Source organism: Ischnura elegans, chromosome 8 (genome assembly GCF_921293095.1).
Source record: "Ischnura elegans chromosome 8, ioIscEleg1.1, whole genome shotgun sequence".
In the NCBI taxonomy this organism is placed as follows: domain Eukaryota; kingdom Metazoa; phylum Arthropoda; class Insecta; order Odonata; family Coenagrionidae; genus Ischnura; species Ischnura elegans.
In genome coordinates, this window is record NC_060253.1 from 16446438 (window position 1) to 16473561 (window position 27124).

At 41.8% G+C, this 27124-nt stretch overlaps 1 protein-coding gene across 5 annotated transcripts in view; it reads right to left on the reverse strand.

Annotated features, from left to right (window-relative positions):
* LOC124164030 (insulin-like growth factor 2 mRNA-binding protein 1) overlaps positions 1 to 27124 on the reverse strand; it is a 207621-nt gene that overhangs the window by 88502 nt on the left and 91995 nt on the right. The window contains exon 1 of one of the 5 annotated variants that reach the window (XM_046541193.1): positions 14352 to 14500. The exons of 3 other annotated variants lie outside the window; for them this stretch is intronic. In XM_046541193.1, coding sequence (XP_046397149.1) covers positions 14352 to 14356 — 5 coding nt within the window. In that variant the 5' untranslated portion in view covers positions 14357 to 14500. Of the gene's footprint in view, positions 1 to 14351; positions 14501 to 27124 lie in introns of those variants that run through there. One more of the 5 variants, XM_046541191.1, reaches the window with a different exon arrangement.

The following is a 27124-nucleotide window of genomic DNA, read 5'->3' on the forward strand; positions in this document are numbered from 1 at the left end:
GGAGGTGGGGGGCGCACGGCTAAAACTATAAGAGAACCAAAGATGCTGTTGGGGATGGAGGGCTAGACGAGTGGCCGACGTTGGCTCATCACCACTCATTCGCTCATGCTGCATGCTGGCGATTGATCACCCCCTGCCAAACACCCTAGAGGGGACTCGCAGGGGATTATGTAGATGTCGATCACGGCCCAACACAGGGGGTGACAAACGGTGCGCTCAGGTGGAAGGAGGATACTGCGAGCCAAAATAACGCGATTTTTGACATAGGCAACCCGAGGGCTTAAATTGCATTGAAAAGACATACAGTAACTCGCTAATAACGATCACGCATACAACGAAATCCCGCCTAAAACGAAGTGAGTTCCTATGTTCGCCCATGCAAATTTCCCCGCATTTAACGAGTTCGGATTATAAGGAATCGCCGCTATTACGAACTATTCTTTGGTCCCGTGGGAAATTGCTACGAACCTGCTGCTTGAATAACGACGATTTACGGAATATTAGCCGGCAATCGTTACAGGCGAGTTTTACTGTATAAGCAACGATCACCAGCGAAGGAAACAACGATGAGGATGCATCACTTTCCATCACGTTCTTTTTTCCCTTATGTCACAGGTAACCCATTTCAAACCTATTATTATCCATAAAAGCTAATAACTTTTATTTGGCTTACGTGGTTGAGATCTATAAAGAATATGGGAGCAAAATGGTTAGAGCGTTTAATTTCCGAGCGAAAATTCCTGAATTCAAATCCAGCGTGAGGCCTTTGGGACAACCAAACGTCAGACCCAGAAAGTTAGAAATTCGCATGCCTTCGAATGTGACAGGGGTGAGGTTCACAGTTATCCTCTATCCTCCTAAAATCACTCCACCACCCAAAAATATTCGAGTGAAGCAATTCCAGATACAATTTCATTCACCACCAGCCTAATCAGCATCAAATTTTAATCGGCGTAAATTCTAAATGACTACTTGGAGAAAATAAGGAGGATATTTAGAAGAACACAAATTAGTAGGAAGCTAACATTTTTTAGGACTTGAAAATCCGTAAATAATTCCAATTCTGCGGCAACTCCGCCGAATCAACCGCTTTTCTGAAATTACAGCAGGTGTTAACGATAATACAATCTTAGAATTTTACCGGGTATTTTTAACGAAACTCTCGCACTTAGTCGTGATTTTTCCATACCTTTACGCAAAGTTACTTTTTCGCGCATTCCTGGTCGGCGAACACGCAGCTAGGGCCCTAAACGGAGGATTCGGTCAGCACACCACACCACACCCCCCACTTCAGTTCATCGGCCCTTCAACTGTGCGGCCGCGAGAGTGCAAGGGAGGGGAGGGGGAGAAGGAGGAGAATGGGGAGGGGATGGGAGGGGAGGACTGGGGAGGGGAAGTTCGTATCGACCACGTGTCCACCGAGTAAAGAGAGGGGGGGGAAGAGAGGGGTAGGGGGATGGGTGGCCAAGTGCATACGTGCATCCACACGAATCCACTCAAAAAGAAGTTAAAAAAAAAGAGAGAGAATGGAAGGAGGGGCGGGGGGGAGAGAGTGCGTACGGCATTGCGATGCGTCCACACCGATACCAGAGCCGCGCATCGATGCGCGCGCATCGAACTGGCGCACCAGTGACCGCAAGCGAGGGGAGTTGAAATTACGCACCCAGGAGATACGGTGAAGTGTGAAGTGTTTTCGAGTGCACGCAGGAGAGTTGCTCCGTGCCCCATAATAATAGGGTGGTTTCCTATTACTTTTTATTGCCTAAATCGAAAGATTATTACTCCTGGAGTACGCATTTCATGGTCTTAGATTTTTAAATGACGATATCTATTTTTCGCAATTAAATGAAAAGTGAAAATTTTCAAGCGCGCGAAAACGCGACGACCAAGTATGAATGCTGGGAAAAGCCCGTGTGACGTCATTCTGGTTCCAGCTGCCGCCGTGTGAGGCCATCTTGGTGCAAAACTATGAGCGCCAATACGATGCAGGCTGCTAGCAGGTATCGCTTGGCTTAAATAAGGATTATCATTACCCTATCAAACGAAGGAAACTTACCGACCTTAGGTAAATTTAATGGGTGATTATTAAGAGATGTTTCCCTGAGCTCTGTGCCTCATGCATACATTGGTAACCTCAGACGATGTAAAACTCGTATCTACCCGTATAGAAACTAGGTCCCTGTGACGTCACGTGGAGTGGCATCGCATGGGCGCCAATCTTGCCTTTTCCAAATGAGGTTAAAATTGACCATTAACATTCGTCTAAACTGAAATTTCTAAAACCAAATAATTTGTATATCATGTATACACAAATGGTGGGTAACGAATCGCAATCAATGCCTTCCGTTTTCTTTGATGAAGGAATCTACCCTCTTGTCCGGCTAGGTGGAGTACTGTAAGACAGTACATACTCGAAAAGAATCACAGCCTTAGTACATATTATAGGAAATTAAGAGAGCCCTATAGCAATCCACGGTAAGGATACCTTTACGAATCGCTATATAATACATTCACATGATACGAAATAAGAGTACGATAATATTACCGTGGAAAATCGCAAATATTTACTTCAATAAGGGGTAAGTTCCACTCCATCACGCTTGGTTTTTCTGATTTTATTAGAAATATAATACAATTCTGTTATAGACAGCTGGTAGAATGAATTCAACATTAAATGAAATTCACATTAAATAGCTGTAAAATTCCCACTTCATACTGATTTAGCATCGATCCATTCCGCGCCAACCTCATCGAAGGCCCGAGTGTTTTTGGAAAAAGCTTCCGCCAAAAATATTCCCTGAAATTTACCGGTAAATAATGGCATATTACCTGAAAATTTCCTTGAGCAGTGTGCAATTCAGAGAGGGGAGAAACTAGTATTGCTTATACATACAAAAGTTACTCATCAAGTTCATAGAGGAAATCCAGAGCCGAACACAAATACATCGTTTCTGGACAAAGAAACACTGATAACAAAGAAACGGCGTACTCCGGGAATGCGCGGGCCACTGACCTCCTGGCTCTTGAACAATTCACAAAGATTTGACCGAAAAAAGGATGAACGTTCACTGCAAAAATAATTTTCCCGGGATAATGATAATTTTCAGTCAGCGAGATTTTCGCACCTAAAAAAAGCATTTGCGGGTGGCTACGCAAAGGTAAGTCCCTGGCTAACACCGTATTATATCCTAGTATAATTTACTGGCCACATCACTTATTTCCTAGGCGTACACCATGTCCCCTCACATATATTATCTCTGCGCGAAAAGTTCGAAAACAGTAGCAGGCAAAACAATTACGTGTGCGTCAATGAGAGTCTTGTAATGGGGCAACTTAAACGAGATGCAATGTTTTTAATCATCTACGAATGGAAAAATCAACGCGGATTGGCTATGTATAGAGCGCTCCGCTATCGACCATCGACTCCAGGTACCCGAGAGAGAGAGAGAGAGAGATTCGGGCGATGCCCCGGGAACAACCTCCCCCCCCCACCCCCCCGAATCCAGGCTGCGTTTGTCCGGGCCACCAGATAGATTGGGGAACTCACGCACTGGGTCGCCGGCGCTGAATGCGTTCATTAACTGGAGAGTGGTGCACGCGCCACGCACAAAGAATACACCCCCCTCCTCACCCTCCCCCTCCGAATCACCGCCACAGCCTACCGCGGGAACCGTTTTCCATTACCTTAAATCTTAAATTGTACATGGATATAAAATTGTTTTCCTGAAGGAAACCACTTATTTCGCAACGAATGTTGTTACTCGGTGGTAAGTAGATAGCGAAAAAAGCAGCAATTTCATGGCATTCCACTCCCAAAAACATCCCTACAATACGAAATTAATAGCGACTTCATGTCCCCATTAGTGCGGGGGCGCAGCTAGGAATTAAGGCTGGGGGGGGGGTTTAGGTACAACAAATACCGGGGTGTGTGGGGTATGGAATACCCACCAGGATAAGCGGTAGGTGCGAGATTAATAAATTGCGGAATTTTAAAGATAAATGGTTCAAAATGGTGAGTTTTACGGATTTCTGGGGGATATTTTATTAATCCTTACTCTATTAGTAACCTCAATCCAATTATGTTAAATGGATTAAACTTAAAAATTTCTCTGAGCTCTGGGGGGGGGGGGGGGTTTATCCCCCAAACCCCCCCTCGCTGTGCCACTGCAATAGAGAACAGGGAAATTTTTGACATTACTTTCGTCAGACGGATTCGCAACGCCACGAGATACGAATTATCCAAATGCTATCTCAGACACAGTACATAAGATCACCTTCATTGACATGGGAATATATTTAATACATCAAGAGGATAAAAAGGTATTTAAAAATGAAACGTTCACACAATGGATTCAAATACTATTATTTTTTATCGAAATGGACTACTTGATAAGGGAAAGCCGGATAACTATTTCGAGCGGGACACCGAGGAAATCAAACGTAACTGGTGATTTCGAGAAAACGCGAAGGACTAATAAAATAATGCGAATGAAACGAGGGGGGCCTTATTCCAAAGATCTATTGATCTAAGGATTAGCCATTTTCCAGAAGTGCTCATGTGGCGTATTGCAAGCTCGTGAGTAAGCCCGTCCCAACAAATACACTCGAGATGGATCTCGGGGTATTATGTAATTGTAAACGTGAAAATAGTGACGTATAATGGCGGTGGTTATTAGCTACATTTTGATGGACAGAAAATCGATTCGCGAGGATCCAATTGCGGGACCTTCCGAAGACGTCATATCTAGATTACGACCCTTCCACCTATAACCCAACTTACTGCTCTGAAACTAATGCACTCTCTGAAAAATATGAATTCAATAATATCATTCACCAAATTAACGACGGCGGTTCCCACTGAGGTACGAACGCAACCGGGCTGTTGAAGATAAGTAAGCGATGACATCGAGGGACTATACTTCTCCGAAGAACGAAATAAAATCGCTCCACACAGAACACTGGGTGGATGTAGTGGGGAGGATCAAACAAGAGGGCGGTAGAGGAGGACGGCGGGGACTTACGGTGCACATGAGGGTGGGTGCATGGGAAAATAAAAGGTTGGGGATAGGGAGCGCGAATGCAGAAGAGGGGAAGGTGTGCGTAGCGGAGAGAGACACGCAGTGGATCGAAAGGGTCGATTCAAACGACCCAAACACGCGCCTCTTCTGTCGCCCCGATCGCGGAGTGGCAATTTGCCGAGCCACGGCCCGTGATCACACACCGAGTGTTGGAGGTGGTGGAAAAATGTAGCTCGTATGAAAACATAAGCGCGATCAGTGTGGCGAGAGACGATCGCCCGCGATGTAAAAGTGATCGAGCCCAAGGGGAATGGGGGGGAGCACAGGAATCTTTGATACGCGCACCGGCGGATCGCGAAAGCTCAACCTCACGCTGCGATGAGCGAGGAAAAAAATACTAAGGGAAAAATATTGGTCAAGCGACAAGTTGGCGACGCGTGTAAAATTCTCGCGAAGTTAGCAAGAAAAAGCATCGTAAATACAGCACAGGCTGGGGAAAGTGATACGCCAAATACATACAATTATTAGCAACGGAAACATATCCTTTCTGCTCGACAAAATGCATAAAAAATACACTTCACGGGTTTTAAATGACACTTAAAGATGTGGTCACTTGATCGATGCAAGGTAGTTCAAGGACCAGCTTTTTACAATGATTTCAGCACTTCAAACAATTTTCACTGATTTGGGAAGGACGGAAATTTTAAATTGTAATTTATTCCATAAACAATAGAAGACTGACCTAACTTGGTCTAATATGGTTACAATATGGTCTATTTTCAAAAGGACTTTCTTGCGCATTACCACATGTGAACGCTATCTCAACTGCTGTATCGCACCCATGACAATTACTCAATATTAACTAGCAGTTAAACTCGAGACATGAAATTATTCCAAAACAGAAAAACGATATATAGAATGAATATTTCCTCAATTGACATCCACATTGAAACATACCAGCTTTTCAATTAGACTGTAACTTGGTAAAGAGATAAAATTATTATCCGCCGGCCAATCAGAAGTGTTTTCAGATGAGAACACTTCTATCCATGAAATAAAGTTGTTTTTACCTTTATTTGGATGCACAGGTAATGTGATTCAGGAGAGCACAGACACAGCACATGAAATAGAGAAAAAATACGTTAGAAATCATTTACTACAGTTTCATAAACACAAAAAAATCCAACCAACCGTAGTGTACGTACCAACCAGAGGCACATCACTGCCAGAAGTACAAAATTTGTCATAATTATGAATTCATAGCTAAACAACCAAAATTTGATGCAGTTGTACTACCATAGGGCAATCTTTAATGATGCTATTCTTAAAAAAATACCGAAAATCGTAATCGTTAAAAAAATACCGTAACGAATGGCATCCAGCGAAAATTATCTCCACGTGGCAATAAAATTTTACCCTCAAATTGTTGCGCCCCACATCACTTTCCGATAAATGCAGCAATTTGGTTGCGATAGCAAAGGAGGTGGAAGGCGAGATTAGTGAACGGAGGATGGGAGATATGCAACACTTGACCAGAAAACATCGACGCTGCGAGGAGTTGGAAAAGTTTGAAAGGCGTAAATGCCTTCCATAACAAATTGGAAAATCGAATTAAAACTAGATAATAAAGAGGTACAAATAAAACATTACTATTTACTTTTTCAATCGTCTTTTATTTGCTTCTTCTTCCTGTCGTGATATCCTTCCTTGATAATTCTCTGAAAACGATAAAGATGATAACTGAACTCCACTTCACTCCAACAAAGTGACACTTCTTTCTTCTTCTCTATAAAGATTCTCAAATTGCTAATTTCCAACAAAATCGGAAGAACAGTATACTCAAAGGATCCATAGCTCCACAGAGGAATACTCGCAGTTGGTAATGTTTGTAACAGTGAGATCCTGAATATATTATTTTGGAATGAATGCTAAGGGCAACTGCACCCACAAGGTTTTCTATAAATAAGGATTTATTTGAGAAAGAGGTTATGAGGTATCAAAAAGAGATTATGAAAATAGAAAAATTAATGTATCAGGAGAGGCACAGTATTTTTGGAATACATTTTCATACATACAGGCTGATATTTATACAGGCTGCTATTGGATATTCACGTTTTCGAAACTAAGCAGTCAGCCCAAATGAGCTAAATAATGGCCTTATGGAAAGAATGCACCAACCATGACGAGGCCTTTCACAACTACAAACACTGAGATTACGTGGACAAATTCCAGACAACACGATGTCACTCATGGTGAACAAGCTCTGTCCCCGTAAGAGCCAGGGCTTTCTGCAATCTGCCAAATGTCTCACTGGTGACAGTGGACCCCCATTATCATTGGAGCTCGTGTGGTGCACAAAAACTCCTTTACGGCACCATGTTTCCGCCCATAGAGGCCGAGAGAGAACTCGAACGACGGGAAAGGATGTGAATAATACACCATCAGCTAACTGGTAATCAAATAAATAATTTGCTAATTGGTTTTTGGTCAATGCGCAGCCATATACACGAGGAAATACCAATGAGACTCCGCGCTAGCAGATATATACGGAAAATGTGATGAAAGATGTATTAGCAAGGAAGAATATACACAAATGGAAGCAAAAATATAGCCAGATAAGAGAATTTTGAGATTTATAACTCTATTCATAACGCTACCGGTATGATCAACGAAACGCGGCATGAAAATTACTCCCAGGCAACATTTCCCGAAAGGAACAAAAATAATTGGTGAAACAAGTTGAGGTAAACTCTAAGAAAACATTTTCCGTCGAAAACAAATTCTACATCTTATGGCTCGTTGAAATCTGCTGTTACCATATTACCCAGTATTTCTGGCTTTTTAAAAAACTTCTTATCTTTTAAGATTAGAAATGACGCGAATATTCGAAATTAACATATTTTCAAACTTATCAGATGAGGAATATTTTAAGCAAACATTATTTATTTTCCTCAAAACTAGCTGAATCACAAAAACTCACCAATTCCTCCTAAACCGGGTTTGAGAGGCTAATTTTCATAACTTATGGAATGCTAAAAAGTATTACCGGCCGTAAAGAAATTCTGCCATACATATTCGCATACCGAAAGAGCCGCTGATATTTCCTGTATTTTCGACGGAAAATTTTTCGACCTAGTCTCCGGAAGTCGAAGGAATGTCTCCAGATAAAAACCCAACAAACCAATTACAGAAAAAACGCGAAATTTTAAGCCTTCTTCACGCATTCGCACGCAATGGGTTAAAATTACTCTTTCAAACTACCTATTTGCCCCTTTAGAGTGGGTTACTTGTCTAATTTATGGCACGTTGATCCCGGCCTTCAATAAATTCAGCCACCGTCGTAATATATGCATTAGCTAGACAGCCGCCGACAGCCGCTTCTACCATTCCGCCCTCAATTTTCAGCCTTCAAGACCTAGAGATAAAAACGCCATTTGTCTACTTCCAAATTTTAATAACGGAAAAATCCACTGCTTACTACTTACACTAACCTTATCGTGATTTTCCTCATTGATTTACATTAATTTCCTTCCGACGAAAAAAATGTGGAGAGTAGGTACTGTAAAATAATTATATACAATACAAATTGAAATCCTAAGCTGTTAATTGCATACATTTCAAATCCTTATTTACTCGATGAGAGTGCCCACTTTCCCTTATTTGCGGGACTTTTAAAAATTATCCTAGCCATAAATAAATTTTGCCGCCGTAATAATTTAACACGCAAGAATAACTTCTGGCATCTCCTATCACAACTGCGAGACCAGAGTTCTCGACCCAGTCCTCAGAACATCGGAGAAGACCTCAAAATAAAAACTCCATTCATTCCAAAAAACATTCCAAGTAATTTTACCGGGAAAGCCATCAGATGCAGACTTAATCAGATGCTTTCCTTATACTGAATAGACTCACAATAGATCCAAAGTCCCTAGGTTAAAACTTTCGAGAGACCTTTCCCTATTTCTGTAGTAAAACGCCCTCATCTCATGGCCATTTTAATTCAGTACACGCATTTACACTTCGATCTGTTCATATGTCACACATCATTATCCAGGTTCCATAACCCTAGAGGTGTCTTTTAACTGGTTTTTAGCAACTCCATAATTATTTCACCACGTCTTCATGGATGGTTCCAAACAAAAGTCTCATCCACAGAAAACCTCGAGGCCGCAATTAAATTTCGCCTCCGATTAACCCGTATATTCCCAAATAGCCACCGGCATCTCAGCTGTCATTTCTTCTGACCCAGTCCGCGGGACTGGCAAGGAGGCCTTGAGAGCCATTTACCCTTGCAATTTCTTGGACCAGTCCATTTCACAAATTGATGGCAAATACTTCTTCAATTCCTTACTTTACCGCCTCAAACGGACACTTAGCCAGACCATAATGCCGACCCTAAATTAATTTCGCCACCGTAATACTCACGTGCTCCCAAAGAGCCGCAGACATCTGCTGTCACTTTTACGGAAATACGCTGTCAACTCAGTCACCGAAACTTGAAAGTAAACCTCGAAATGGAAACCCAAACGGCCCGTTTCGGTTTGATTTTACAGATAATTTCTGAACATTCGAACTAATCCTTCCGCTTGACATACGGAGCCTCACCAACAGCCGGATTCCCATTTACCATAATTGAGATGCCACTTTGTCTTTTTCGCGGAACGTAGGGCCATTATTTCGGCCGTATATTTTCATCGCCTTTTTACTCGCATATTCCCTAACAACCGCTAACTTACACTGCCATTCCTCTCCGACCCAGTCATAAGGAGACATCTATTTGAAATTAAACTATTTCGGAATACTATTTTCATGCTTCCAACTTTCACACGACATATTGAATCTCAGCAACATTCGAATTACTCATTTATCACACCAGAGTGTCCACTTAGCCGTATTTACTGAACCTTGAGCCACAATCCTGGCCGTGAATAAATTTCGCCTCCGATTAACTCGCATATTCCCCAAAGCGCCGCCAACATCTCTCCGCTGTCACTCCTCTGCCCCCGACCCAGTCCCCGGGGACCTGCAAGGAGACACAGACCTCCACCCCCACACGAAGGACCCCCCTCCAAACTCCCCTTGATTCCTCTCCCCGTGTCTCCCCGCCACCACGGCCAATGTCTAGCGATTCCCTCGCCGCCGCGGCACGAAAGCAAGTATTTTTGGCTCGGCCGTGCATTCACAGCCGACCCATCAGGGGGAGAACTATCCTGTGAAATTCTCGTTAAATCGAGAAATAGAACAAAAACCAAACGTCGCGACGAAGAAAATGGTGTATGGCGGGAGGGGTCCTCGACCTTTCTTCGCGGACTATTTGAACGAATCCGGAAGAGGGAGTTGGGGGCGTCTGGCGTCTCGCCTCTTCCCCCACCCACTCACCTCACACCTTCCCTTCCTCCGCCGCGGCCACCGTCTGTGGCGATTTTGGGGAAAACCTGAGGGGGGGAAGGGAGGACCGTCTGTGAGACACGAGACCGGCGTCGAGGAGCAGACAATGAAATCGACAAGCAAGCGATGATGGGTCGGCCGTGAGCGACCGACATACATGCGCCCCTGAGATCTTTAAGAGCGATCCAATCAAATCCGAAGACTCAAGCGTGATGGAGTGGAATTTATCCATATTGAAATAAATATTCGCAATTTCCCACGGTTGTAATAATTTCATTACAATCGTGGAAAATTGCAAATATTTATTTCAATTTCGAGCGATCGATTCATGAACCGCATCAATCAGACGAGCAACACAATATTTTCGGCCGTTTGCGACCGATTTCGCTCGTCGATCATTCGCGATCGACACACTCGTGAGAATGGTGATCGACACCGCTGTAAAGATCGATTTGGAAAAGACTATGAACTCATGACATCCCAAGAAAAAACGAAGCTGCTTCATTATAATCACGGCGATTGAAAGATAAGTCATGATACTGCACTTCAATTGGATACATGGATTATTACTCTTTCTGAATATCTAGAATCGGGCATCCAGTATATGGACACTTCAACTTAAGGACACGGATACCTTTTTTGGAGTATTTCTTTTCATCTGTAGCACGTTTTGCACCACAAATGAAGCTGCATTTTGTATTGAAATGCCCACTGTACGTGGTGATAGCTGATACCAAAAGGTAACATTTCAGGTATGGAGCCACTTCGAGTTCCCAGTGGGAGCTAAAATAGCGACCATTAAAAGAGTACACTTACCCACTAAATTTTTTTATACCTTCACGCCTTATACGCCGATTTCAATTTATTGACTGAATTATAAAGTCCTTGTCATTATGAAACATTTACAAGTATGACTTTCCAAATAAATTTTGAAGTCTTTCCGGTTCCAAATAGTTAAAAATCATTGGACTACTCACGACTTTAATCGATAGGTAATATTTCATCGTCATTTACAAACCTTTCTTACTCCCACGAAAATCTACGTACAAACACTACATAAAACATATATACATATGTACGTACGCACACCATATAAAAATCCCAATTACATTACTTGGGTTACAGTGATATTAAATAAACGGAACAATTATGGCATTTTGGGAACCAGTTTCTTAAGTTTAAAAATAACTTACCGAGTAAAAACACTTCACCTGTACGATTAAAGATTATGCAGATTAAAATTAGACATTACCACTCAGAACATGATGCTAGAGTCATGATCTATGTAATGATATTTGTACAACTTCAATGCATCTGGTGGTGCTAAAACGTTGATCACATGATGAAAGATATCCTTAGCGGAATAATCATACGCCTAACCCTGAACTGAAGTCCATCCAGGATCGCCCGATTAGGCGCCGAGCGTTTAAATCAATTTATGAAGTGTCTCTTTTTCTCACGCCTGCGAAGAATACGGCCTTCCAGGAGACGAGACGTACCCGAGGGTAAAATGAAAAAAAATACCAAATGCAACCTGCTTGGTGGAAAAAAACAAAAGTGAAAAAATAAATTTCAAAAAAGATATCAATACACTACAAAATTCACTAACTCTTGGTTAACTATGTGGTATCATGATCTATGTAATGATATTTGTACAACTTCAATGCATCTGGTGGTGCTAAAACGTTGATCACATGATGAAAGATATCCTTAGCGGAATAATCATACGCCTAACCCTGAACTGAAGTCCATCCAGGATCGCCCGATTAGGCGCCGAGCGTTTAAATCAATTTATGAAGTGTCTCTTTTTCTCACGCCTGCGAAGAATACGGCCTTCCAGGAGACGAGACATACCCGAGGGTAAAATGAAAAAAAAATACCAAATGCAACCTGCTTGGTGGAAAAAAACAAAAGTGAAAAAATAAATTTCAAAAAAGATATCAATACACTACAAAATTCACTAACTCTTGGTTAACTATGTGGTATTCCATTATTTCCTGGATATAGACAGTTACTTATACCACTTATTTTATAAGAGCGCGACCCGGGTTTCAATGAGTAATCATCATCATCAGGCGCTAATTATAATTTGTTTATCTTGTAAGATAAACAAATTATAATTAGCGCCTGATGATCTTGTAAGATAAACAAATTATAATTAGCGCCTGATGATGATGATTACTCATTGAAACCCGGGTCGCGCTCTTATAAAATAAGTGGTATAAGTAACTGTCTATATCCAGGGGATATCAATACACTATTTAATTTATTGCTGCACCGTATATAATTTGTGGAAAATGTTTTTGTTTTTAAGTTTCCTATTTCACACAACATCACCATATACTGTCAACGATATAAATGCGCCATTTTTTTAAATTTGCTTTTGTGAACTTGTTGGTTGGGATAGTTATGACTCTTCGGTACAGCCAATGATTCGCGCCCTCGGCGCGGCAATACCGTGAGAATCAAGCGTCAAGTACATGAGGACGACTGAGGATCGGCCGCAAAAAGGGAAACTGAACATTGGGTTAATTGCTGTAAGGCAGTGACGTTCCGACGATTTCTTCTCCGGACGGATTTTCTTAAGCACACTAGCAAATGCTTCTGTAAAGAGGTACTGCTAGCTCGTCCACGGTTATTTTTAAATACAAGCGTAAAATCATTCAAAATTCTCAAAAAGATATAGGAGATACAACACTAAGTGGAACTTCCAACTGGAACAATAAACACTTGACTCTCGTGGAAGTGGTAACTGAAAGGACGTAAGTAATGGACAATAATAGACAAAAATAAGAAATCTTAAAGCCAGGGCCGATTAAATATAATACTTATGCAATGGACGTAGTTCCTAAGTGCTCACTAGGCAAGTTTGTTTCAGCTACTTGATATTCGCACGCAACAAGACAATAAAATGAATTTATTGTCTTGTTACGTGTTGTATATTCCATTTTAACCATAAACAGAGCATTTCCCTTTCACCAAGTTAAGGTTATAAAGACGTAAATATTACAAAATCACAATTAAATCGTGCAAAACCCAACATCGAATACCAGAAAACAAACAATGTGAGAAATCAACTTCTTCTGCAAAATATACTCACATCCATAAAAGTGTCATTATGAAACAAGAAACCACGTAAGCATAAAACCCATTCCTAAAAAGGCATTTACGACAGTAAATAAAAGAGAACTGGCCACACAATCCGAAGAAATTCCATCGCCAAAATAGCAACTGATGTTCAAGCCAATCAATTCTTCATCACCCTAAGAAATAGTTCCAGTACATTAATTGCTCCGCAAATAACAAAAACTAAATTTGCATTCATTATTAATATACATTACTGTTACGCACCAATTTGAGAGAGAATATTTTTATTAAACGCGGTAACCATACGCACGCGATAATATGAAAAACCGCGTCGTGACAAGCATAGCAAGTTGGATATGACAAATGTCGAACGATATTACACAATAACGAAGGAATTTACCTATTACACACTTTGAACGTCACTGTGCATGGAAGCCCCTATTTAAAAAAAGGCGCGTAATGTATTATTACACGTGGGAATATGTATGAATAGGTAAGTATGTACATTTTTAAGTCCCTGATCCTAGATACGAGAGGAAAATTCTTAGCAAGGGACAATGAAAGACGATGAAATACATTCTCGCGTGGAACCATATTTACTAACCAATTCCTTAAAACAATCTAATTGATATTATTCTTTAATACATAGAGGCTATTAATTATAAAATGAACGCTGTGCCCTGGCACAGAAAATATGGTCTAGCTCTCCAGCAAGCACAATCCACATTCACTTCCTCAAAGCATGTTATTGGACACGATATTCATAACTGAAACGCATTACATGACCAACAGCCACTACCTGCCAGTTATTAAGAACAAAACAACAACACGCCATTAAAATCACAGCTGAGTATTTACCTCATCTCATGTCAGCACCATTCCGAGGTCTCATCCCAGATTTAGTAGCAAGGGCGACTTGTCTACAACTATAACTGCAAGTAAAATCACTGCTCACGACATCAAATTTAAGAGAGCAACGAGAGGTATTACGTTGCCCCCCGTGAAAGTAATGACAGCGAGTGCGCGATACGTGATATTACGCGGAGACACCGGGTGGCGAAAGCGGAGGAGCATTGGCCCGCCATCTACCAGGATTTTGGCGAACTCGGAGCGCCAGTGGAAGAGGGAAGAAAAAGCCGGCCGGCATGGGACCACTTGTAAGGGTACTAGAACACCTGTTCAGGGTGTGCTCAGAGCTAGTTTGCACCTGCTCCGCCATGTATAGCGAGATGACAGTTTCTAATTCAACAGCAGGACACCCTAACGCGGGCTATCACTAGAACATCAAATGCCTCTTTCATCCCTTTGTGCGACTTTAAGTGACCGAATAATGCCATCTATGGTGACGACAGGAAGGATAACTATACTCAACGCAGGTTAAATGCACCTTTATTACACTGGCTGTCATTATTGATGGGAATAATGCTGAGAAACAATTTTATCATATACCAGAAATATAGTAAATAAAATATCGACGGACACATGTAAGATGGGACCACATAGGGCCTAGGGAACCAATCATTTTTTTCCTACTCGCAATTCATTAACTGAGCGAGAATAGCCGCCGCAAACAAACCAAGTTGAGTAATCTAGTGAACAACGTTGACATTTCAGTGAATTTGAACTTGAAGAGGAACATCACATGACCGAACACAATGAAATAATTAATTACTCCCATCGTGAACTCGTAAACATGGTTACAAGGCCGATTTTTTTTATTGTTTTGAGAAGTATTATGAAATCCATCTAAATCATTGTCAAACTACCAACGCTTATACCACTCTACTGACAGCCAAATTGGGCACCTCTGACACGAGACAAGTATAAAATAACACGATCATCAATGTAGCTGTGCATCCAAGCTGGCGAAATTGAAAACAAAATAATATCGAATACTGGAATGATGCACCAATCGATATCACGTCATCCCTCCAATTTCGTCGAATTAACGTTGGTGACGATAAATTGGATGACGCAGGAAGAAAGAAAAAAATGGCGTTAATTGAGATAGGGGTTTCAACTGCCATTATAAGAAAGTCATATGGTGAGAGAAAAGAAATTTTGGAGGGTCATCAAATCCTCACCACGGGATGGCACATTATGCTATCCATGTTGCACACACCCACGGAACTACCACGGCAAGGCAAAGGTTCAAATGAGTATAAATGACGCAAAATGCGCAGAAGCATATCTTTAAATCGTTTGCGTACGCTAGTACTTAAAGAAGGATGTGGTGGAAGGGGTGTAACGTACTGATTTCCAGCAAATCCCAAGATGAGGCGTTCTTGAATAACCCCCTTATTTCTGACAAACGTTAAAAGTCCATTCTATCGTTAAAAGTCAAGTCTAATAAGTGGGTAATATTTTCAGGAATTGGTATTTTGAATACGAAACGGAATTGTCGTAGAGTTCCGCGGGAGAATAAGAAAATAATTTCGATGTTATTGTAAATGAAAGTGAAAAAAATCCCAAAATCGAATACGTACGAACACTAAAATTACCAAATTATGGAAATGGAAAGTCATAAGCAGATTCATTATATATTATATAATGGAGCATGGAGATAAAATAAATGCTCCATTCGCTGCCATCATAACATTTTTAAAATAATAAAAAGGCCAGAAGTTCTACCACAAAAAAACGTAAAATGCTTCAATATAACGTTGTAACATGATGCATGCGAAACGCCATTGTAGAGAAAAAGAGCACTAAACGATGGATTACCGAATATAGCACTCAATTAGCATGAAGATTTTCCCCAGCCTAACACCCGGGAGCTGACACTCAGGGTAGCATATGCATGTAAATTTAGTAAAAGTCCACAGCACCATAGCAGACTGTAAAGCCTCTTCAATCCATCCCCCCAATTACATATATTTCCGAGGAATAACGCTTGAATCAAATCAATCTCTTGAAAATCCTGCCGTAGCATGTATCTAAGTAATTTCATAACCGACGCAACTGGGAAGCCTAAGTAGGGCATACGAAATTTAATTAAATACAAGAGTGTGTAGTAGTAATTGAAGCGCATCTTGAGAATTAAATTTAAGAATAAAATAAAAGTAACTACACACAGTTCTCGCATTACTATCGTTTAGGAGAAGCTTTCATTCAAATGCGCCAATCATAGTCCAACAAAATAATAAGCTCAAAAACGGGGAAAATGAACTCCACCAGCAATTTTGAAAATTCGAAAACTATTAAATCATCGGATTGAGGCGGTAAAATATGCCTTTTCGTCAAAAGCACAATAAAAATAGAAAATTATATGAGGCAGATGGGAAAGACGTTGGGCGTTTGATGAAAGCTTAGGTACCCTAGAGGAAAATTAGAGTAGTCGTTGACACCCTAAGATATTTTATACCACTGCATCACGTCAAAAACAAAGCACACAAGAAGGTAATAAAGACGAAAAATTATAACACTCGAAATAAAAGCAAGAAAAAGTCCCATAAAAAAAGAAAGTGTACCACAGACTATCAGCAACATGGGAAAATGCTGCGAAATCAATGAACCGACATACAGCGGAAAACTAGCATACAACACCATATTGGCTAACGAATTAATTAGGAGAAGAAGTTAAACTTTGCCAGATGGTAATGCCAGCGCGTCTTACACTGGAAACTTCTGTGGATAAAAACAACCTTTACTGACTTATTCATTATAAACTTTCATATTGTAACGTCGTAATCGTTTCATGTAGTTTTCCTCCCCTGGTCCAGCTTATGGGTCCAGTTTTCCAATTTGGACCGCTAGAATTTCAAAGTTAAACAGCAATACAAAATAATTACGCAATATAAAACTATTAGATGAAAAGGAACAATATAAAAAATATTATACAGCATTAAAAATTGATTTATAATTACTAGTGATAAAAAATATACGAGAAAATAACCAAATCAGACAACCTTTCCCTAATTTCAACTCCTCATACATGCTACAGCATACTTTTCGTTTTGATAGCCACTATCCTCTTGTCTACGTACCGGCTTTGCTTCAGGCAATGTGATACCACCTTCGTTGAAATCAATATTCTTTTCATCAGAAACAAAAAGTGGTAAAAATAAGACTGATTCTAATCAAAACACCAAAGATTCGAGCAACACGCAAAATACTGCCGTTGCGGTCATTTTTAAGCCACCACTTTGCGCAAACTCTTAAGCGGGTGAGAGTAGATTTTACCCTAAACGGATGGTTTCATGGAAGTCATGGACAAAATGTACAGTGGCCACACCTTTCCGAAAGGAAGAACTACACCATTGAACAAGTTACACACAGACAGACAGTCCCACAGTAAAAGGTTTCGAGGGAAAGATAATTTACAGTTGTGAGCATACGATACGAGTTCCACCGCAGAACCGACGGGAAAGAATACCAAATAAGACTTCTCATGGTGAAGGCGCAAATTAAAAACTTTTAAAGACCCAATAAACTAAATAGTTCCCTTTTTATTAAACGTAAATATCGTGTTGACGAAGATAAATCTTCAATCAGTCGTATCAACCATATCCCAACCATATTCGTGACACACAATGGATATAAGAATATCTAATATGGTATTTCCTGGAGTATAGGTCATTTAAACAAAAGTTAGCAGCCAAAGTTTCGATTTATTTTCTTAAATCATCTTCAGGGCTATGTTAGAAAAAGTGTGAAACAATATAAAATACAGAGAATAAGACGATACACAATATTTATACATAAAAAATGAACAATTGGGTTTTTTTTATATAATACAATATAATTTAAAGAAATATGTACATATAAACTATATTTAAAAAAATAAAAAAGAATAATTATAAGAATATCCGAGATAAAATACGAAGAAAACTTCAAAATAATGTAATTAGGAGAATCTCATTTACAGCGCCAAAAGGAAATGCTGGAAAAATGAAGAACATCTGGGAATACCTCAAGGTTGGAATATCAAAAAATATATATTTAAAAATTATTCGGGACTATGCAACAATAGAAACCGTAAAATTGTTTCCATAACGTTTATGTCTTCAGAAAGACTTAGAAATGAAGACGACTTAGATCCCATTTCCTCTACAACGAATACTTATACGATTACGCAGGAGGAACATATAACACATTCATATTTCTCGTGATCATTAATTGATTTTGATGAATGTAAAAAATAAAACTTGATGCATTACTCTAATACGTAACTATAACAGCTGTAAAAGCGTCATTACGTTTTTTCTCAGCACTCTCTTCGTTCACAGCTCCCCCTACCAATGAGCTCATTCTAAGCCCGGGCAATCATTCAACATGTCCAGCGGTAGAACATGCGCAAAACAGCATACGACACTCTCGTACGCCCCCCTCCGTAGTAAATCGAGCCACGTCCATGGATTCAATGTTGCAGCCACGCCGCTAACATATGCTGAGACAGTGAGGAGAGACCAATATAATTCTAAGCTTCTCATAATTTTACTGTTTCGATGAACGTCATTATGCAACAAACTCCATTGCATAATTCATTTAATTCGCCGATAAGTACGGTTTTCTTTCCGTTTATTTTTTTGCCATTCGTTTAAGCATTGAAAATTCGCTGCAAAGCGTAGCACGGCCAGGAATTCATATCAAATTCTTTATCATTTACCATAATTGGCAAATCAAGAACGAAGCCATGGTTAATTTCAAAAGGTCGCGGGGTCATAGCATCCATACACGGCTAGCTACCACAAGAATTCCATCCTTGTTGAAAAATACGGCAGTAATTTCGCTAGCGAAAAACACATTTCCATATTCTCAAACAGCAAATAAAGGCCAAGCACATAATAAAAGATATCAACACGAGATGAGAAACTGAAATACTTTTCGTTCCAAGGACGGAGGGGGAATGGCCAATTAAATGATTTGGTCACACAACGCTACCACACGGATCTATAGAGGCGGAAAATTAATATTATTATTCAAAGGCCAACTCTCGACTACGGCTACAACAAATGTCTCAATACCAATTTGTACACGTATCCTATCCTGCGAGGAAAAATTGGGGCTCGATATATGTTAAAGGTCAAAGCAGAATACCTGCCGATGAATTCTGACCAACCTTTGAAGTAGGTTGGTTATTAACTAAGGAACTAGTTGTCTCCACGGTGTACTTACATCGAGGATAACTGCTACCAAAGCCACCATTATCAAAATGGAGATCAAAAGCCACCCAAACACTACGTCTCCATCTGTTCTGCAAACATATCACTATATACCATAACCGAGAATAAAAATAAATAAAAGTCAATCCTCTTTGTTCCAATGGCTCTCAGCGGAGGGTCGAGTATCACCACTCCAACCGAGGATAATATCCACTCTCCTGTATCCACAATGGATCGATAGCACTACGATCGCTTCAAGTCACTTGACCGGCAACTTCTACGAGTTACTTATTTCATTTACAACTACAGCTTCGCGTTTTTTTTAGACTCAGGCAAGAGCACGAGATCCTGAAAACGAGTGGCCGTAACTATTTTAAGTATTCTGTTAACTTACTGGCAAATAGTTTCCATTTTCAGTATAAAATCACAATAAAAGGTCCAGTATATAAGCAGGTTTTTCAAAAATATCTATTTCCAAGTCCAAACTAATATACTCTAACTCTGTCAACTTTTCCAAGTCCATTTAAATTGCCTGCCAACCCGTTTCTTCATTATTTATTCAACTATAACAACCGTGTAAACGGCTTCATTTTTCCACTCTTAACCTGGTAACCACTCATTTATCGTTACCATAATTGTAATGATTGAAAATGGGCCCTTCAAGCCATTGGTCCATTGAGCTACCTTCCCTCAATAGATTACTCATGGAGTTCTATGACCTTTCTAAAGGCTGGGTTATCTGCAGTATGAAAACCTTCACGCATAGCTCCAAAAAGACATTGAACGGGGAACGGTAAGAGCTTGAGAAACGATTAAATATCTGTAAAGGAATTCTTCAATTTATTCTTTATCGCACGAGACACAGAACAGAGTGGGGAATTAATCACCAATACACTCGGTGCATAAAATCGCAAGGTCCGCGAGGGTTCAATTGGGATTACATGACACCCGCTAACTCGATAATTAAAACCCAAGGTTGGTTTCAATTGGTGAGGATGAAGCTCAATCCCGACTAAGGCAGACGCATCCGAATTGCACACAATAAGGGTGCGGGGGCGTTTTCTCTTCCCTCTGCCATCTCCCACCGCGAGAGTTCCAAGACTCCAACTGGCTTTGAACCCTGGACCACTCCAACCCGACGCTCCGCCCACTGATCCACTTCACTCAGATCTGTAACCATGGGCAACGCTGGGTAGGGAATCATGTACGCACTAAATTCGGATGTTTCTTTAGATAGGTGAGGATAGAGCTCACCCTAGAAGAAGCAAGGCCATTGAAAGCTGAAGATGCCAGGGTATCTATTCGCCGAGTGCACTAAGGTTTCACCAAGACCACAAGGCAGGTGTTTGGTGGCGGGAGGCGTGGCTTTGCCCACAAACCTACTCACCTCTCTTCCCCCGCGTGACCCTCAAACGCCGACATTTCTTCCGATCGCTGTGACACAGTCATCTTCCCCTTCCCACCTCCGTCCATCTATCCCAAGAGGCGGAGCACCCGCGCCCCTGCACCACTCTCACACACCACCACCACCAGCAGGAGCACCACCGCCACTCTCCGCCCCGGACGGGACGTCGTCAGGGAAAAACCCCCTTCACTTTCCCCCGACGCAACTAAAAAAAGAAACCTCGGAGAGGGAGGGGAAGTGGCTTGATCCGCGCGGGGGCGGACCCGACGCGTTTCCACAGTTTGGCCACCCGCGAGCTCCCCGGATCGATGCCCTTGACACGTCACGAAACTTCACGGAGCGCAAGGATTATCCAACCCAATGTCCCAACGATCCTCCCGGGAAGACCACCCTTCAAACACCGCGAACACCAGAGTCCGCGCCGATCGAGTGCAAACCAAGGCAACACTGTCCGGATGCGGGCTCCGCCAGAGAAGGGGTCCAAACAGGGAGTCTCTTGGTCGGACAAGAAGCCACAACACCCACTGGAGTTTAACGCTGAGGGGATTGTATTCGACAAAAGCTACACGCCAGGGACTACGACCCTCCGCCAGCGGAAGGATCCTAATGGAGTGCCTCTATGTTGGTCCAGAAGCTCCGAAACACAAACGATGGGCTCGTAGGGTGGGCAAGGGAATTAGAGCCGGCGAAAACGACGCACTCTGCGTTTATCCAGACCGCCACCCCGTAAATCCGGGCGACACTGCGCCGGGGAAACCACGGAAAAACCGTCAGAGGAAGGGGAGCTCCAATACACACGGGTCGGGCCGGGAGAACAGGCGATAACTGATCCTGGGAGCGAAAACAATGCACTCAACGTTTATCCAGAGCACCACAGTGCGACTCCAGGCAACACCCGCGTCCTCGCAAGGAAAACCACTGTGACTGGTCCGAATGCGGTCACCTCCGCCAGCGGAAGGGACCCTAGACGTCGGCCCAGAAGCTCCAAACGCACACCCAAGGGCGGACAGGAAACCGGGGGTTTGAGCCGAGCGAGAAAGAAACGACGCACTGGATCCACCACCCTCCTCTCCGACCGGCGGCGCGGCGACTGACCGACGGCCTCACTTGGAAGCGCCCGAAATTTCGATCGTCGAGGGGCGCATGTTCGGGAGGTGCCGACCCGGAGAGCCGCGCCTCCTGCGGGAGGGGGCGGCAACACACCCGCAGGGGTGGGCGACGTGTAGGTGCGGGGGGCAGGAGGGAGTGGACGCGGCACGCGTCCCACAGGCGCATGCAGTGCGGAATACGCGGCGCCGAAACAAGCGACTCCCACGCCCACGTCGAACTCGTAGAGACACGAGGACAAGGACCTTGCATCACCACACTAAAGGTGCTGCAAGTGAGTGCATATTTCGTCGTATACTTACGCCTTCAATCTCGTGTAATTTTTTCCACCATTTATAAAGCCATGGATGGAAGAGAAATGTATAATGATGGTGACATAAACATGGTCCACCATCATAAAGCTCCTTACAGTTTGTACATGTCTTTTTTGTAATTAATATGGAGTAATAGAAATTAATATAATTATTAACCCATTACCTACTGGCATAAATATATCCCCGTAAAATTTTCATTTTTTTAAAGACAAATTTAAAGGCAATTTGTACAGGGCTTATGGAAGAAAAGCTTAAGTTAACTTCTAAATTAATTAAAACTTCTAGCATGCATGGACCAGATGTGCGAATTCGCATGTTTAAGTAGAATGAAAATAGCTACATTTCATTGAATTGCTACAAATAAATAGAAATTGTACAAAATTGAATCACTAAACCAATCGCTACTCTCACCATCTTGAGTCAAAAAAATAGTCAAGATTTGATAGTTGCTCCAGTCACAAGATTTTTTCCGGGGGTCATTAACGGCAAGTAGGCAGCCGATACCCGCATTGGATTAAACAAATGGATTCACATTTGTTTGATACCTCCTTCACAAGCGTAATCAAAATATGACATGGGAGGGAAAGACTGAAAGAATTATTTAATCAAATAAAATATCAAGAAGAGATCTACGCCTTTAAAACTCACATACAAGATGCAATTGGAAACATTTAACACATTTCGTTACAATTATTAATAATTTCAAAGAGATTCTCAATTTTAGTAAACCCATATTTTCTACGGAGGGGTATGATATTAGCACCTTTAGCCTCCCCCTAAATATGAAAGTGAATTCTTTGAGTTGATTGAGGAAGACCCACAAATCTGGTCAGGGTACACGATAAAATTTACAATCGCTGAGCCACTTCAAATCGTAAATGATGAGGTGCTGCTGGTTACCAGTAAGATCTCGCAGGATGTGACTTTAAACTATGGACCGTAGACTCTCTTAGGGCACGAAAAGCAAGGAGAGACTTCCCTGTCTTCCAAACCACCATCCCAAGTCCAATCCAATTGGTCCAAGGCATCGATTGAATAGCGAGAAAAAACATCAAATACCACCGTGAGAATGATAAATAGAAGGACATCCGAAAAAGCCTTTTTTTCGAAGGAAAAGAGCAAGGTCGGCTTTGGTAGGGATAGCCTAAGGGGGTCTGAAGAAGGTGAAGTTTCCCACGAGGGAGACAAATAGAACCAACGGCGGAAATTTTTCACCGGCAAGTAATGAGACCCCTACTCCGGAACCACGGATGAGAATTTTAAGTGGGGTGCTCCGTCTGCAACATGGGACGTTGGAAAAACTCGGATCCCTCCTGAATCCTTTGTTAGGAATATATTTCGACTAAGGGGTCGTCTTACCCTTCTCGAGGCACCTTCCAATCGTATCGCACGCTACCCTTCCCTCGTGGCCCGAACTGCCAATTCAAGCAGAACTGAAATGAATCTCAGAAGGTGTTACCATCGAAAGGAGAGGGACAGCCGAAGTCACAAGGGATGGTTGGGACGGTCTGTTGTGGCCACATTGCCGACGAGGATAGATGAAGGACTACACCTCAAACGCCCAACATACTACTTTAACGTATGCACTGGGAGACCCACAACGCAACCTCCAAAATAATCGAGGAACAGACTGGTCACTGACGGTTGGGGATGAACCGATGAGCAAGCATTTCCAGGGGAGGCGAGCAGCTCATTGATCTGCACTGCACATTCTGCAAACCGAATACACAGGACAGAGGGAGAAATTTGGATATAGATATTAATTAACCTTCTTCCTCCAAAGAAATCTTTCCCTGATTTATTCAGATTTTCTTGTAGTTTTTTTTTACAATTTTCTGAGACTCTCTGATGAAGTATGCCACCGAATATTCACCTTCAAAGAAGTGAAAATTGGATTCAGAAAAATAGAAATAAAAATTCGGTAAATTCACGACGTAAAAATGAACTTTAACAACTATGGAGCACAAGCGGATTAACATATTGGGAAAAGGATTTCACTCGCTATTTTCGATGAAAACTCACCCTTTAACTCTTAAACCTTGACAGATACACCACTTTTCCAGGTATTTTTGTCATTTTTCAGATTCGACATTCGGACAAATGTTGAAAAGGTAGTCGCCTCAATATACTCTAAAAATTTCAAGATGACAGCATAAACTTTAAGCAAAAAAACGAAAGCTTGAAAGAGTGATGCGCCCTTTTAATTAGCATGCAGAGTGCATCAGAGAGTATGAGCAATGAACAATATCTGGCAAGAAGAATCTGATGCTTTATTTTAAAATGACCAACATCCCGTGCATTTTTAAACATATGTACCCCCTCATCCGTCCTTTCGAGTAACATCAATACGGTGGACAATGCGTATGGAGTAGTTGGGATGGGGGGCGGGAGTGGATTTCGGCATCGTGCTGGTGCATCCACGCATTGTGGGGTGAGGCGAGTGTGACGGCGGCGCACAAAGCGACCACGCACGTGGGATGAAGGCAGAGGGAGGGAGGGAGTTCGATCGCGTGAGGAAGGATCGGGGGGAGGGGGGGGTGCAAGAAAATGTGCGTGCAGCGAGGGAGGGGGTTCAAAGTTGACTGCTCCAATGACCAAGGGGACTATGTACTTCGTAGACGAGGGACCCCACTCAGTCCCGTAGAATATGCCACTACTATTCAAGAGCGTTTTTTTATCGGCTTTTAAAAATGTCCACTGCGATATTTCATATATGAACGATATCTCCTCATATATTTTTAATAGCGGTATTTATTCTCAATGTTTGCTATAGAGTGAGAGATGTATTAAAAAAACGGGATCTATTTTTTTTTAATTTCTAGCTGTAATTGAAGCGAATTTGAGGATAGGGGCTAAATGGGGGTTAAAACTCCAGCAGTAGTGGGGGTCGGGAAAAAATTACCATTCTTTCTAGCGTAAATTGGATACCCAAGGGGGGGCTTTAGCCCCCCTTGAACTCCCCCCCCCCCCAATGATCCGCCACTGCATGTGGTTAATACATACACAAAGTATACGGGACAGCCAACCGTAATTCGGGAGTTGTAAAAAGAATTCCCGGTAAATACCATTAAAAGGTGAAGCTGAGAAGCTACCTTACTCTAGTAAGGCCACACTTGTGTGGAGCGTACTGCTATCATGTGGAACCCTTATGAAATTGATTAAATCAATACAGTACAGCGCAGGTCCGCTAGATTCGTGATGAGCTGCTGCTTACAAAATAGAATCGGAATTCTATCTGTGAAACGCCATAAGAACAAGATGTATGTCCACTTCAAGGTCGTACAGATGGATATAGGATGTGACATTCTCTAAATCGTCACGATTTTTCGACTGAACGACATGTCCACTCAGGGACACTTCGAAGCCACAAAACCAAGGAGTTTAATGTCTTGGCGAGAGAAGGGACCTCAAATGCTCGATTCTTATCTGAAAATAAAAGCAATCAAAGTATACCCTCTACAGTCAAATTTTTCCGCAATATCTCCATTCAGTGACATTTCGAAGCCACAGAATCGGAGATTGGGTAAACTGCAACAAACAGGTTCAGAAACCTACCCAAGGCAAACACTCGAGTTCCAAAGATAATGATGGTCTGCCATTCACAAACATTACCCCCGGCTTTCGAGGTACACTGGTCGCCTGAAGAAACGAGAAGGCAAGAGAGAAGGTACACGAAGATCACAGATACGTATCTGGAGGGATATCCGTACACACACACACAAATTACATGAGGCAATGGTCGAAGCAACGACGCTGAAAACGCAGCGAGCATCGCCGATGGCATCAAAGCAGCACAGATTAGGCCCAATTAATGAGGCAGCCAAGCGTCGACGCGAGCAATCCCATTCACGGCTATCATTCAGCCCGCGGTTGGCACAGGAAGTTGCACTCACAAGAGGCACGGGAAACGATACCAGCTGGACCGAGGCATACCATGAATGATAGACAACCGGAACAAACTGCGCAGACTACTGTTCACTCACCATCTTCGATGCATTATCGCTATTATTCCCGTTCCATTTATATAAATACTTTCCAGGGCCACGTTAATCTGCAAAAATTAAGATCCTGATCTGCTGCTCACCAACACAACACCATGGAGAATAATCTTCACATAAAAAAGACTTAAATTGTTACAAAAATTAGGAACTCGAAAAATAGAAATTGGAATCTACGAAATTTCTTAAAGGGCACAAATGCATTGAATCCAAGCATTTTGAAATCCACAGCATAGAACCCATCCCTCCAGGTAGAAATAAACTTATCAATGGATGAAATAATACCAATTGACATTTTACTCTTTTGTGTTAAATCATTTGAATCCATTGTCCATTTCCGATGCACTTTTTAAAAGTATGCGCATTAAACAATTAATACACATTACTTATTCTCAGACAAATAAAGCCTATGATTGCTATAATATCCACAAATTTACCCGTCTTTCAATCATCAGGATATATAGACTTTCCTGGTGTAGAAAATTCCAAAGGTCTACCCGCAGAAGTCGGTTGAATTCCTCTAACTTGGTCTAATTGTAAGTATAGATAAACGCAGACCTCCGCTATCCAGAACAAAGAGTAACTACTTTCAAACACATCGCTTAAACGAGGAAAAGGCAGCATGCATACGACCATTGAGAATTTCATATGGATCACAAAACCATCATCGAGAATGATAGAATGTTTTATTGTACAACGAAAC